The 12,111-nt window shown below is 49.7% G+C and overlaps 1 protein-coding gene across 1 annotated transcript in view; it reads left to right on the top strand.

Annotated features, from left to right (window-relative positions):
• The window catches only part of LOC130579643 (inositol 1,4,5-trisphosphate receptor-interacting protein-like 1), a 41,528-nt gene extending 32,551 nt beyond the window's left edge, over positions 1 to 8,977 (top strand). Inside the window, exon 3 of the mRNA XM_057376596.1 lies at positions 7,532 to 8,977. Coding sequence (XP_057232579.1) covers positions 7,532 to 8,977 — 1,446 coding nt within the window. The remainder of the gene's footprint in view (positions 1 to 7,531) is intronic.
• Positions 8,978 to 12,111: the final 3,134 nt, after the last annotated feature.

Genomic DNA, 12,111 nt, shown 5'->3' with positions numbered 1-12,111 from the left:
GGTAGCTCTCTGCCACTGCTCCGCTGTCAAGCTCTTGTCTGAGCTCTAGAGCTGGCTSGGGAGAGCAGCTGTCCTGGAGACGTGGAGCTGCTCTCCAGGACAGTCTTCTAGTGGATTTGAGGGGGGTTTAAGCTCATTTTAGTAAATACTGCCATTTCTGGAATATTAAAATTTTTTTCAGTGTTAAAGCTATGCAGAGGATGCTCACATATTGAATAGAGTCACAATACAGCTCATTGATAAACAGGAAAAAGAGGGAGCAAGAAGCAATCACTACCTGGTATGACCAATTCCCATCAACAGAATGCTACTTAAATTATTTTAATCATAAGGAAATCAAGCATTACATTGGGTCAACAACTGCAGAGGTGAAGGTGAGTTCAGAGCAASTGAAGGAGACAAACCCAATCACCCTGAGCCTTCTCCAGCCAAGATGCATCTGCTCACTCAGCAGCAAATCCGTGGTGTCATCTCTCGAGGTGTCAAGGCTGCTTGAAAAGGGAACATTGCCACGCCACCAATTCCAGAAGAGAAAGGCCCTTGCTGGACTTGCACTGACCTTCTCCAACTCCTTCTCTCACAATGAGTGTGCAGAAACCCCCAGCTCCTCGTCCTTCACATTTGTGTGCTGGGTTCTCAGTTTTTTGAATTAAAGRCATTAAGAGATGACCAGATTCATGCAGCTGGCTGGAGCTGCTGGGAAAGGAAATGMCATCTGGGAAGCTGCTTCTCTGTGGGATGGTCTGTGCCCACACAGCTTCCTCTGATGTGCACCAAGAGATGGGCATCATAGCAATTATTTTCCACACTGGAAGACGGATACAAATAAAAATGTCCTTGTTCACAGGTAACTGTGCTGAAATTGATCCCAAGGCCAAGCTCCTTCCATTTAATAGCCATTTAGCCAAAAGCTTTGCTATCAAAWTTGTTACCAATGTTAATTCCCCTGGCACATCATATCCCTGTGCATTTTTTCTCTGTGTGTGAGTGTGAGTTTGGGTGTAAAAAAACTGATCAAGACCACAGATAACCAGGATTTTCAAATGTCTCCACCCTGTAAATCSATTTATTCCAGAGCAGGCAAAGGAGGGGATATCTCATGACACACCTAAACTAATTCCAACCCTCTGCTGCAACCAGCACAGCTGAGCATGGTTTCATGACTGATTTATTCTCCTACCTTTGTGAGCAGCTGGTGACCMTTCTCTCCTCTGCATGGACCCACTGCCAGCAGGGTTTGGTGTGTACTCAGACCTTGTCTGTGTTCACCTGATCTGCAGTCACAGCAGTAACCACCTTCAAGAACCTCCCTTTTCTTAGCTGAGTGCCAGCCTGCTAAATTCATCAAAATACATAGTATTTGCACATAGAATGCCCATCTATGCATAAAACAAGTTGTCTGGGGAATGCCAGCTTTGGAGTTTATCGGTGAGTTGAGCCGTGACTCAGGGAGCACGCACAGACCTTGCAAAATTATGTATCCTGTAAGCGCATCAAAGTGGCCAGAAAAGGGAAAAACAGCTGTGCATGTTTTTCTCTCTCCTCCTCTCACTTTGGGACTAAGCCTATAAAATAATAATATGCCTTTCCAGTATTATCATTTGTCTTTATTTTCTGTAGAGAATTGCATAAGTGCAATAGCCCTATTAGCATTCAGCACTCTGTTCTTTGCTTTGTGCTTTCTCCCTTATTCCTTTTGCTTAATAAAATAATGAATTTTGCATTTGATAGATGTCTGACAGCTCAGGAGACTGGGCTGTCCTGTTTAGCCATTGAATAGGAAAACTTGGAACTGTGTGACAGTCCCTTTGCAATGTGCCAGCTCTGTCCACACATTAGGGAGAAATCAGGCAAATTCAGATCACACTAAACCAGCAATGCTGATAGGAACCTAATAGAGCAAGAGGGACTGAAAGCTGTCACTGCCAGGGGGCAATTAGTTACCAGATAGTCCCATTTGCAATGCCTAGGATGTGAATAGGTTGAAAAGTGCTGTGTACAAGGGCTGCTTTTTCAGGCATGTGCAGGCTCAAAGCACTGTGTAGGGCTGGATCTGCAATGCATCTCTGCTATTAAAATAAACAGCACTTCCTCACCTGCATTCCTGATAATCTCCCTTTTCTTCCCTGCAGAGGAAAACCTTCAAGGGTCTGGAAGGGACCTATCCAGAAGGAAAACATAGAGGTACGTCCCCAGAGAAGGGAAGGAAGAGCTGCTGCAATGCYTCACTGTGCTCTGGTGCCATCACYCAGAGCYGGGCAGYGGGAGCCACAGGAGCAAAGAACCCCTCAGCCCTTGTTCCCCTGTTTGCACCAYGTCCTTCCAGCCTCACAGGCACTCACAGTCAGTGTAGAAAATCACTTTGGCTCCACCTGAAGTGATCTCTCCCAAAAATGAATTTGGCTTAAGTAAGGTTATATTTGAGTCTCTTAAATTAAGATGAGCAGACGCTCCTGCTTCAGTGATTCCTTCACCACAGGAGCAAAGCACCCCTCAGCCCTTATTTCCCTGCCTGTCCCTGACWCGCTGTGCTGAGGTGTGCAGCTCCAGTGGCCTGGCTCAGAGGTGCAGGGGGATGATCACCAGCAAATGCCATCCTTGGGTGTCACCAGGCACTGAGGAGCCCAGGCCGGTGTGGCTGTCATGCACAATGGCACAGTGCCCAAGGGCCAAACTCTGCCTTGGTCCGAGCAGAGAGAGGCAACATTTCCCCTGCCGTGAATCAGCAGGGGATTTTGGGTCCCTGGGGTATAGGTCTGGCTGTCCTGGGCAACAGCTGCAGCAGAACCCAGCAACAGCTTTATTTCGTCTGGTTTCGCTGTTTCAAATGTCACAGATGGGTCAGAAATGCGGCTCCAAGAGAGCAAAATCTAGCGAGGGTTTATGCCCCTCCCTCCTCCTTCGGAATAAAATATTCTTATTTGTAAAGCAGAAAGGGGAGAAAGGCAAACTCTCACATCTTTTCGAGGGAATGGTGGTGTTCATTGAACTTTCTGATGCAGCCACTAGATGCCCCTGTTTTCTGATGCCTGCTCCAGAGTGGGGCACCTGCCGGGATGCAGCAACCGGGGCCAGATTTTGGGGCTCACACTGTGGAGAAATCCTGACTGGTTCAGCCTCCCCTTCCCTAATGACCTTGCAGATAGCTGAGACTGTTGTTCTGGATGTGGAATTTAGCAGAGTCAGTGCTGGTCGCTAACAGGAACGGTGTCATCCATCTGCCTTTGCTGTGGTTTTGAGGTGCTCTGGAGTAGGTGACACAAAGCTYAGACCGCTTTGTGTACCCGCAGACCCTGTCCCTGTCACCATACAGCCCTRGAGCAGCACTCTCAGCCCCCACTGCCTTTTGGGGCTGAATCAACCCAAAGCAGAAGAGTTAGACTCCTGGCAAAGCYGTTAAACCAAGCAGAAACATTTCCCAAAATAACCCTGAAGTGTTTCCTTGTGTGCAGGTCCAGTAAGGAGACTGATTCAAAAGGGAATTTGGCACTTGGTCAGCATGAGGGAGCTTTTGTGGCTGCTGAAATAGCTGTGCATCCAGAAGATTATTGCTTGTACCATGTCCTTCCAGCCCCACAGTCAGCACAGAAAATCACATTTTCTCCATCTGAAGTGATCTCTCCCCCAYAATGAACTTGCCTTAAGTAAGCATATATTGGAGAGTCTCTTAAATTAAAATGAAAAGATGTTCCTGCTTCTGTGGTTCTTTAACCAAGCTTTATGGGGCTTGCACCTGCAAAGTCCACTTGTGAAAGTCCATAGTAGGCCCTAAGGTAACAGTGTGTGATAAATACTGCAGCCAGATACCCAACTATGAACTCCTGTAAAACACAGAGCCATGATTTATGAATTTGGTGTAAAAGGTTCTTGTTGGGTCTGGGCATTTGGTCTCAGGAACACAGGAAATGTTAAGAGATCTCCTTGATTCAGCTTTTTTCTTAACGAGGTGAGCAAAGAGATGAGAAACCTTCAGAAAGGAAAAAAAGAATGGGCTGTCAGGATGAGAACACCTGTAAAGRGCTTCTGCTGCCTAATTCTTCCTGTTTCCAGGAGTGATGTGCCTAATTAGCACTCCTGAATGTGATGTGGGCTCAGAGCTCTGAGTCATCTGGGAAGAATTACTTTCTCAGTTGTCACTGCTGGAGAGGCTAAGAGCAGCTCAGAGGAAGAAGCACTGGAAATTCATGGTGTCCTGGTACCACAAAAATTACTGGCATCTRAAATACCTTTGCAGATGCTTAGAAGCTAGTAGTTACTCCATCTGTGAGTAGTTACTCCATCTGAAACTGTAAAGTTCCTCCTGCTTCCCTTCAGAAGCTCTGGATTAGGATATAAAACTCATGACACCACTATTTTCAGCATCCTGCTCCTRGTACCTATTTAGTGAGATTTGATCCACTGGGTTTTGGTTATGAGACATAAAAGCCTGGTAACCAGCCTTAGTTGGCAGGTTTTCCCCTAGATTGACACTGTGCAGGCCAAGCCACTTCTCTGGAAATCACACATCATCTGCCATTTTTTCATAAATTTAAAAAAAAAGAAAGGTCTCAAATATACAATAGCAAATGAAGCCTGGATTAACYGATATCTCTCTTCTCTCAGTGATTTCCTTGTGTTTTCCCTTGGGCTTGTGCTGCTCTGTAGGATTATGGCATTCCAGAGTCATTGGCACAATGATAACATGACTAAGAAATATGGAGACTCCCCTCTCCACATTAATCTGTGCCAAGAGAATACTGAAGGAAGTAGATAAAGGAGTCACTAACGCTGAGTTACATTTTGCTTCTAAGAATTGCCTCCCAGAGGCTGCAGCCATTTTGCAACCTTTTTAATTTTCAGAGAAAATGCCTCCTGTGCCATAATTAAGGGTTTAATATGCCACGGGGTCCTGTTTATCATGRTAACATGTATTTTGCTGAAGAACAGATAGACTTTTTGTAGGTCCTTTGAATATCTTTCAGCCAGTCCATTAGATGGGGCTGTGATACTGGGGATTTTAAACACCGATATTCATTATTCAGTTATTAGTCGTTCATTTTRATAGAAAACGCTGCATATTTCCTTTGTTTCACAGGAAGCAAGATCTGGTGAGGGATCTCAAAGCATGGAACAGTTTTGTTGTCTTCAGTGTTGGCTAGCTAYATCCACAAATTTGCAGGGAGAACATCAGGCCCACCTTTCTCTTCTCTGACAGAAGACACAGGCATCCAAGGCAAAGACACCTGTAAATGAGGCACKCATCAGAAGGCATATGAAGGCGTATGGGAAGCAGTCTTTTATCTCATGAGATGATTAATAACATATTCCCAGCTGGAATATAGTTTGAGACCTCTTCAGTAGGGAAAAAAAAAATCTGTGTAATTGTTTTAGCAATGGTCTGCAGAGGGCCCTGGAAATGGAATAGTGTCCCATTCAGAGAGGACACGAGATGTTGTGGCAAAAAGTCAGATTGTTCAAGTGCCTACTTGATGCAAGAAGATGCAAAGGGCAAAAGAAACTTCCCTGCAAATGCTGTAAGTATGCCTAGCAGTCAGAGATTGGGTTATCACATACACTATGTAGGTGTGAGATGTATTTTAATATGCAGCGATGGTTTTTGTGACAAGAACGGTACCTAAATCATGGAGTTGTTAAGGTTGGAAAAGATCTTTAAGATCACCAAGCCTGACCACCAACCCAGCCTCCACCACCTTGGTCACCACTGGCCCATGTCCTCAAGCGCTGTATCCAGGCACTTGAAGTGCTTCTTAAACATTTTCAGGGATAGTGACTCCACCACTTCCCCAGGAAGCCTCTCCCTATGCTTGACAATGCTTTCCAGGAAGAAACCTTCCCCAAATATCGCATCTAAACCACCTCCCTGTGAATTCTGAGACCTGTCACTTGTTACCTGGGAGAAGAGCTGACTCTCACCGGACTACCACTGTTCAGGGAGTTGTCAAGAGCAATGAGATTCCCCCAGAGCCTCCTTTTCTCCAAGCTACACCCCACCAGCTCCCTCAGAGTCGCTTTCCAGAGCCTTCCCCAGCTCTGCCACACATGTGCTGTACACAGGCAGCTTTTGGCATCCCTGTGCCAGGCCCCAGGGACACTGATCCCCACAGCAACAGGCTCACCTCCTGTTCAGGGCTTCATGCCCACATCCAAAGACACCATCCCAGGTCACAGAATCCTGGAGTGGTTGGGGTGGAAAGGGACCATAAAGTTCATCTAGAGCTCCACCCCCCCCAGCCATGGGCAGGGACACCTTTCACCAGACCAGGCTTCTCAGAGCCCCATCCAGCCTTGAACACTCCCAGGGATGGGGGATCCACAGCTTCTCTGGGCAGCCTCTGCCAGGGCCCCAGCACCCTCACAGTAAAAAGCTTCTTCCTAACAGGCAATCTAAATCTCTCCTCTTTCAGTACAAAACTGTTCACCCTTGTCCTATCACTATCTGACCGTGTAAAAAGCCTCTCCTCGTTTTTTTATAAGCTCCCTTTCAAGTACTGGAAGACTGCAATGAGGTTTCCCTGGAGCGTTCTCTTCTCTGGGATGAGCACCCCCTGCTCTCTCAGCCTGTGTTCCCAGGACAGTGCTCCAGCCCTCTGACCATCTCCATGGTCTCCTCTGGCCCCTCTCCAACAGCTCCACACCCTTTGTGTGCTGAGGAGCCCAGGCCAGGACACAGAGCTCCAGCTGGGGCCTCCTGAGGGCAGGATCATCTCTCTGCCCCTGCTGACCATGTTTCTTTGGGAGCAGCCCAGGATCTGCCTGGCTTTCTGGGCTGGGAGTGCACACTGTTGGCTCCTGTGCAGCCTTTCATCCACGAGAACCCCGAGTCCTTCTGCTCCCCACACACATGGGGGTGTCACAATGGCCCCAAGAGCACCCCCACAAGCACTGAGATCAGCGCCGAGGGAACCAATCCCATCTCACCAGCTGAGGGGATCTCAAGGAGCAAAGCATCTGGGAATCACATCATCCAGTTTTGGGTTTGCTGAAGTTTTGGGGTAATTTTGTCCTGCTTTGTGAAGGGAGTGTCTGGAGCCATTCCAGAGCAGTGGGTCTGCCTTTGGTGGGTGTCAGGGCTGTGGGTGATGGGGCCATCCTGAGGGGCTGAGCTGAGGTGTGAACAATGGACAAGGCCTGGCTGTGATGTCTCATGTGCCTGTGACATCACAAGGGACATTGCAATGRGGGACAGGCATAAATGATGGCAGCAGGCAGCGCTGCCCCGGTCCAGCCTGAACGAGCCTCGAGGGCACTCACAGGTCAGCCACTGTGCTGGACAAGGGCAGGAGCACAAACACAGACACAGAGAGTGCTTCCCACCCTGCCCCCAGGGCCCAGCCCCTCGCAGGTGCCCCTTGCAAAGGGCACAGTGCCACCACTGGGACAGGGCGCTGGCCTTGCTGCCTGCCAGCTGCCCCCTTTCCTCCCTGCCCTCCATCTCCCATCCCTGCTTCCCTCACCACCAGCTCCCCTCCTTTTCCTTTTCTTCCCTCCCTCCCTTCTCAGCCCCACTCCACTCCTCTGCCTTCTCTTTCAGGTTGCAATGGTGTTGCTGTTGCTCATCCTGCTCGTGGAAGGCATCCGCTATTGCATCGAGCTGTACCTGGATCAGGACCTGAACCAGCAGAGGAATCAGACGCTGCAGGWGTTGGCACCCAGGCCCGTGGAGCAGAGTGTCAAGCTCTGGGGAGTTGTACCCTGGACTCCCTTTCACGAATGGCTGTTCTGGGCCGTTGTTGGAAGCCTGATGCTGCTCGTGGARCTCTGCTGGTGGCTCAGGCACAGGACCCATAGGGCGGACAACCACAGGGACTCAGAGAGCGAAGAAAGCGAGGAAGAATATCCTCCTGACAGGAATATGGTCTGGATATTTTCAAGGCGCTTCCAGCTGTCAGTGCCAAAGCTGGCCTCCAGGAGACGGGTGGTRAAGGAGCTGCTGTGCAACCTTCTCCGTGCCTCCCAAAGACTCTTTTCAAACAACTTCTTCCCGGTGCTGGAGCCGGTCATCGGGGTGGGCAGTGCCTGGGAAGGTTGGAATCACCAAAAGGAGGAGGATGTTGTCTACTCCATGTTTGTGCCCATGAAAGCACCCCGTGGGCACGCGTTCTGCCTGGAACCCGACACCACGGGGGAGGCGCCGCAGACGGGCATGCGCGTCCGCGTGGAGCTGGTGTGCACCTGCACYGGGGAAGAGCCTGACCAGAACATGCTSTGCTTCCTCCACCACYGTGAGGATGAGCTGAAGACAGAGCAGGAGGCCAGCCTTCTACACACYCTCTGCACTGGCCCTTACCTAGACGTGGAGAAAATTGCCGTCTGGTTCCGCACGTTTGTGATCGCAGCCTGGCCGGCGGTGCCTCAGTCGCTTCACTACAGCATGAAGGTGCTGCCCTCCCGCCGCTCCTGCAAGCTGAAGCTGGGGGAAACTTCTGGGAGAAGCTTCTTTGTGGATATGATATTCGGTGTGCAGGAAGGTAACTCGGATATCTTTGTGAGCAGCCAGCCTGCAGAGGCCCAGCTGCCCCCGTGCACGACATGGCTGGAGAGCTGTGCTGTGGCAGAGGCAAAGTTCTTCAGGCACGTCGCCAGGCAGGCTCCACACCCCAGCTGCCACCTCAAGTGCCTGCGGCTCTGTGCTCGCCTTCTGGAGGGCTCAGGCTGCTCCATCTATGCCTTGAAGACCACGGTCATGCACCTGCTGACCTTGATCCCTCCGTCAGAATGGCAGCAAAGGTATCTCATGCTGCGGGTGGACGATGTCATGTGCTACCTGCGCTGCTGCCTGGAGGAGAAACGCCTCGAGCACTTCTTCTTTGGCAAYGAGGACATGCCCGAGGAGATCTGCTTGCCCCCAGCCTTCCAAGGGGCACAGCCCCTAAACCTCTTCCAGCACCTGGCACAGGATCCAGCCGCCCAGACTAGGGCAATGCAYGAGTTAAATCAGCGGGAACATCACCTCTACTTTGGATCCAGAAATAGATGACTGTAGGACCATAGAATCTTAGAATCGTAAAACTGTAGAAGCATGTAATCGAATATCCAATGGATATTGGAACTATTTTCCTGTTTTTTCTAGGAAAATGGTTCCGGTATCCGCACTTTGACCTCCTGTGAGCTTTACATCAACAAAAGTTCACAATAAATGGTGTGTTTGAACAAACACCACATCTCTGAGTGTCCGTGCATCACCTTGGCGGGGAATGGGGCTGCTCAGCGGCCACAGAGTCAGGGAGTGTTTGGCAGAAGACCTGAGGCGATGGGCTCTGGTTTCTCTGATTCCCTGCCTATGGCTCCCCCACCACTCTGTGCTCCTGCACTGGGGAAATAGAAATAATTGGTCACCCTTCACTGCTGTGCTCACTGCCAAGTGGCGTTTAATGTTGCTGCCCTCCAGCCACTCCTGCAAATTCCCTTTTTGAGAGAGTCCATTCCTCCTGTGAGCTTTACTGCGTGCAAAGATGGCAATAAATGGTGTGTTTCAGCAAATGCTTCRTATGGCTCAAGAGCCATACTTGACACAGTCTCTCTGTGTCACATATGGCTCTTGGGAAATGCTTTAGGCCAGGCGACTCAATTCACTCAATTCCTTATCACTCCAGTCCTCTATTTTCTCCAATTTCTTCTTTATATCTGGCCATGCTTTAATRACAAAACTTACTTTCAATAGTTCTCTACTCGCATCGATAGTTCTCTACTTTCAAGATCTCTTCCTGAGCACTGCTGCATATTCTTTCTGAGCCTTTGTGTCCAGGTGATGGGTRGCTCATCCTGTTGCTCTTTATTCTYAAATGCCTTTTAAAAATTATGCCMCTTTGGTGCTGCCTCTTTTATTCCCCTAATCACCAGCCTTCTATAGTCCAGCACATTATTTCTTCCCTCAGTTGTATTCTGATCCCAATTAGGTCTCRACACTGGAAATTTCTGTTCACTCAGTGTTCCCCCTTTAACATCAGGCGGATTTTCTCTTTCTCAAATTCTAATCCCTGCAATTGGTATCATTTGTCTCTTCTCTGAAGTAAATAAAGTTCCCAAAAATAGATTGTATTTTTTTCTAAGTGTAGATATTTGGGCCTAAAAATTGAACTAATTGCTTTGCTAGCCCCAAGGGGTCCTCTAGTATGTTACTCATCTCCCTCTGAAATTCTCTTACCTCTGTCCTAGCAAGAGGTACATTCACAAATCCTACTCCCCTTGGAGCTCCCTGCACAGGTACCTCTCACAAGGGAAAAATAGACATATTTGYATTAACATTCAGGGTGGTATTTGAAGAGGGGAATGGGAAATTTTGAATGATCTTCCTTAATTGCTATAACTCTGTAATTCCAATTGTCTGGGACAGCTATTTGGTCATATCATGAGATTTTACCATTTCATTAAAAGCAGCTCCACCATGTAGGCCCCATTTCATGGGGACCAGCCCCACCATATGCACCAGCCAGCTCATATTAGTGCTCCCAGGACAGTGTTCCAGTCCTCTGACCATCTCCATGGTCTCCTCTGGCCCCTCTCCAACAGCTCCACACCGTTTGTGTGCTGAGGAGCCCAGGCCAGGACACAGAGCTCCAGCTGGGGCCTCCTGAGGGCAGGATCATCTCCCTGCCCCTGCTGAGCACGTTTCTTTGGGAGCAGCACAGGATCTGCCTGGCTTTCTGGGCTGGGAGTGCACACTGTTGGCTCCTGTGCAGCCTTTCATCCACGAGAACCCCGACTCCTTCTGCTCCCCACACACACAGGGGTGTCACAATGGCCCCAAGAGCACCCCCACAGGCACCGAGATCAGCACCGAGGGAACCGATCCCATCTCACCACTTGAGGGGATCTCAAGGAGCAAAGCATCCAGGAATCACATCATCCAGTTTTGGGTTTGCTGAAGTTTCGGAGAAGTTTTGCTTGTGAAGGGAGTGTCTGGAGCCATTCCAGAGCGGTGGGTTTGCCTTTGGTGGGTGTCAGGGCTGTGGGTGATGGGGGCCATTCTGRGGGGCTGAGCTGAGGTGGGAACAATGGGCAGGGCCTGGCTGTGATGTGTCATATGCCTGTGACATCACAAGGAATGTCACAATGAGGGGCAGGTAAAAGTGTCAGCAGCAGGCAAAACTGCCCCAGTACAGCAGGGCTGGCCTGTCTGGGGTGTCTCTGGTGCCTGTGACATCACAAAGGACATCACATTGAGGTGCAGGTATAAATGGCAGCGGCAGGCAGCGCTGCCCCRGTCCAGCGTGGGWCAGGGCRGGTGCACACACAGCCAGAGACTGCCCTGGGTGAGAGATGGAGCACAAAGGCAGCACCGCCAAGCCCTTCTCTCTCCCCTTCTGAAGGCTATGGCTGTCCTCATGTTCCTGGCCACGCTGCTGAAAACCATCCTGCAGAAYGCCAAGGTGGTCAATGACGACCTGGATGAGGACACGCGGCAGCGCATGGACCAGCGGTCTGAGTTCCTCAGCCAGCAGATGGATCAGATGCTGGAGGATCTGGAGCCCAAGGCTGTGGAGCAGAGCAGTGGATCACAGGAAGCTGTGCTCTGGGCTGCTTTGCTGCAGTGGCAGCTCTGGGCTGTTGCTGGAATCATGGTGCTGCTTGTGGCACTCTGCTGGGGGCTCAGGAAAAGGAGACAGGTGGTGCTGCCCAGCTGGCAGCTGAGCACCCCAGAACCAGTCCCTCCTGTACCCGACACCCCCATCCCCRTCCCCACACTCCCCATTCCCATCCCCATGTTCCCAAGGCCCTTTGCTATCCCATTGAAGTTGAAGCTGAGGGTGAAATCCAGTCTACAAAGCCATAGGTTTAGATAAGAATGGTGTAACAATTGAAGGAAAGTAAACTAGAAGAATTTATAAGAATGAAGAGTGAAGAAAAAATAAAAAGAAGTGATTTATAGTTCAGTTGTGTCATGGTTTTACTTGGTCTGATTTTTGGTGGTGGGGGGATGGGATCAAGAAACCACAAAAAATGGCTCCTGTGAGGAAGTTCTAGAAACTTTCTCCTTCTTCTCCAGCAAAAGGAGCCCTGCCCCCTGTGTTTTAGAGCCAATCCATCATGGCTCTGAGGTTGACGGACAGGCTGCGCATCAGGCCTGGGCCAATTGCACAGGTTGGTTACACCTCTGTGATGACGTATTGT

The sequence above is a fragment of the Malurus melanocephalus genome, unplaced genomic scaffold (assembly GCF_030028575.1).
Source record: "Malurus melanocephalus ecotype Western Australia unplaced genomic scaffold, MMel_1.1 scaffold_283, whole genome shotgun sequence".
NCBI classification, from domain to species: Eukaryota; Metazoa; Chordata; class Aves; order Passeriformes; family Maluridae; genus Malurus; species Malurus melanocephalus.
This window is presented reverse-complemented; position numbering and strand designations above follow the sequence as displayed.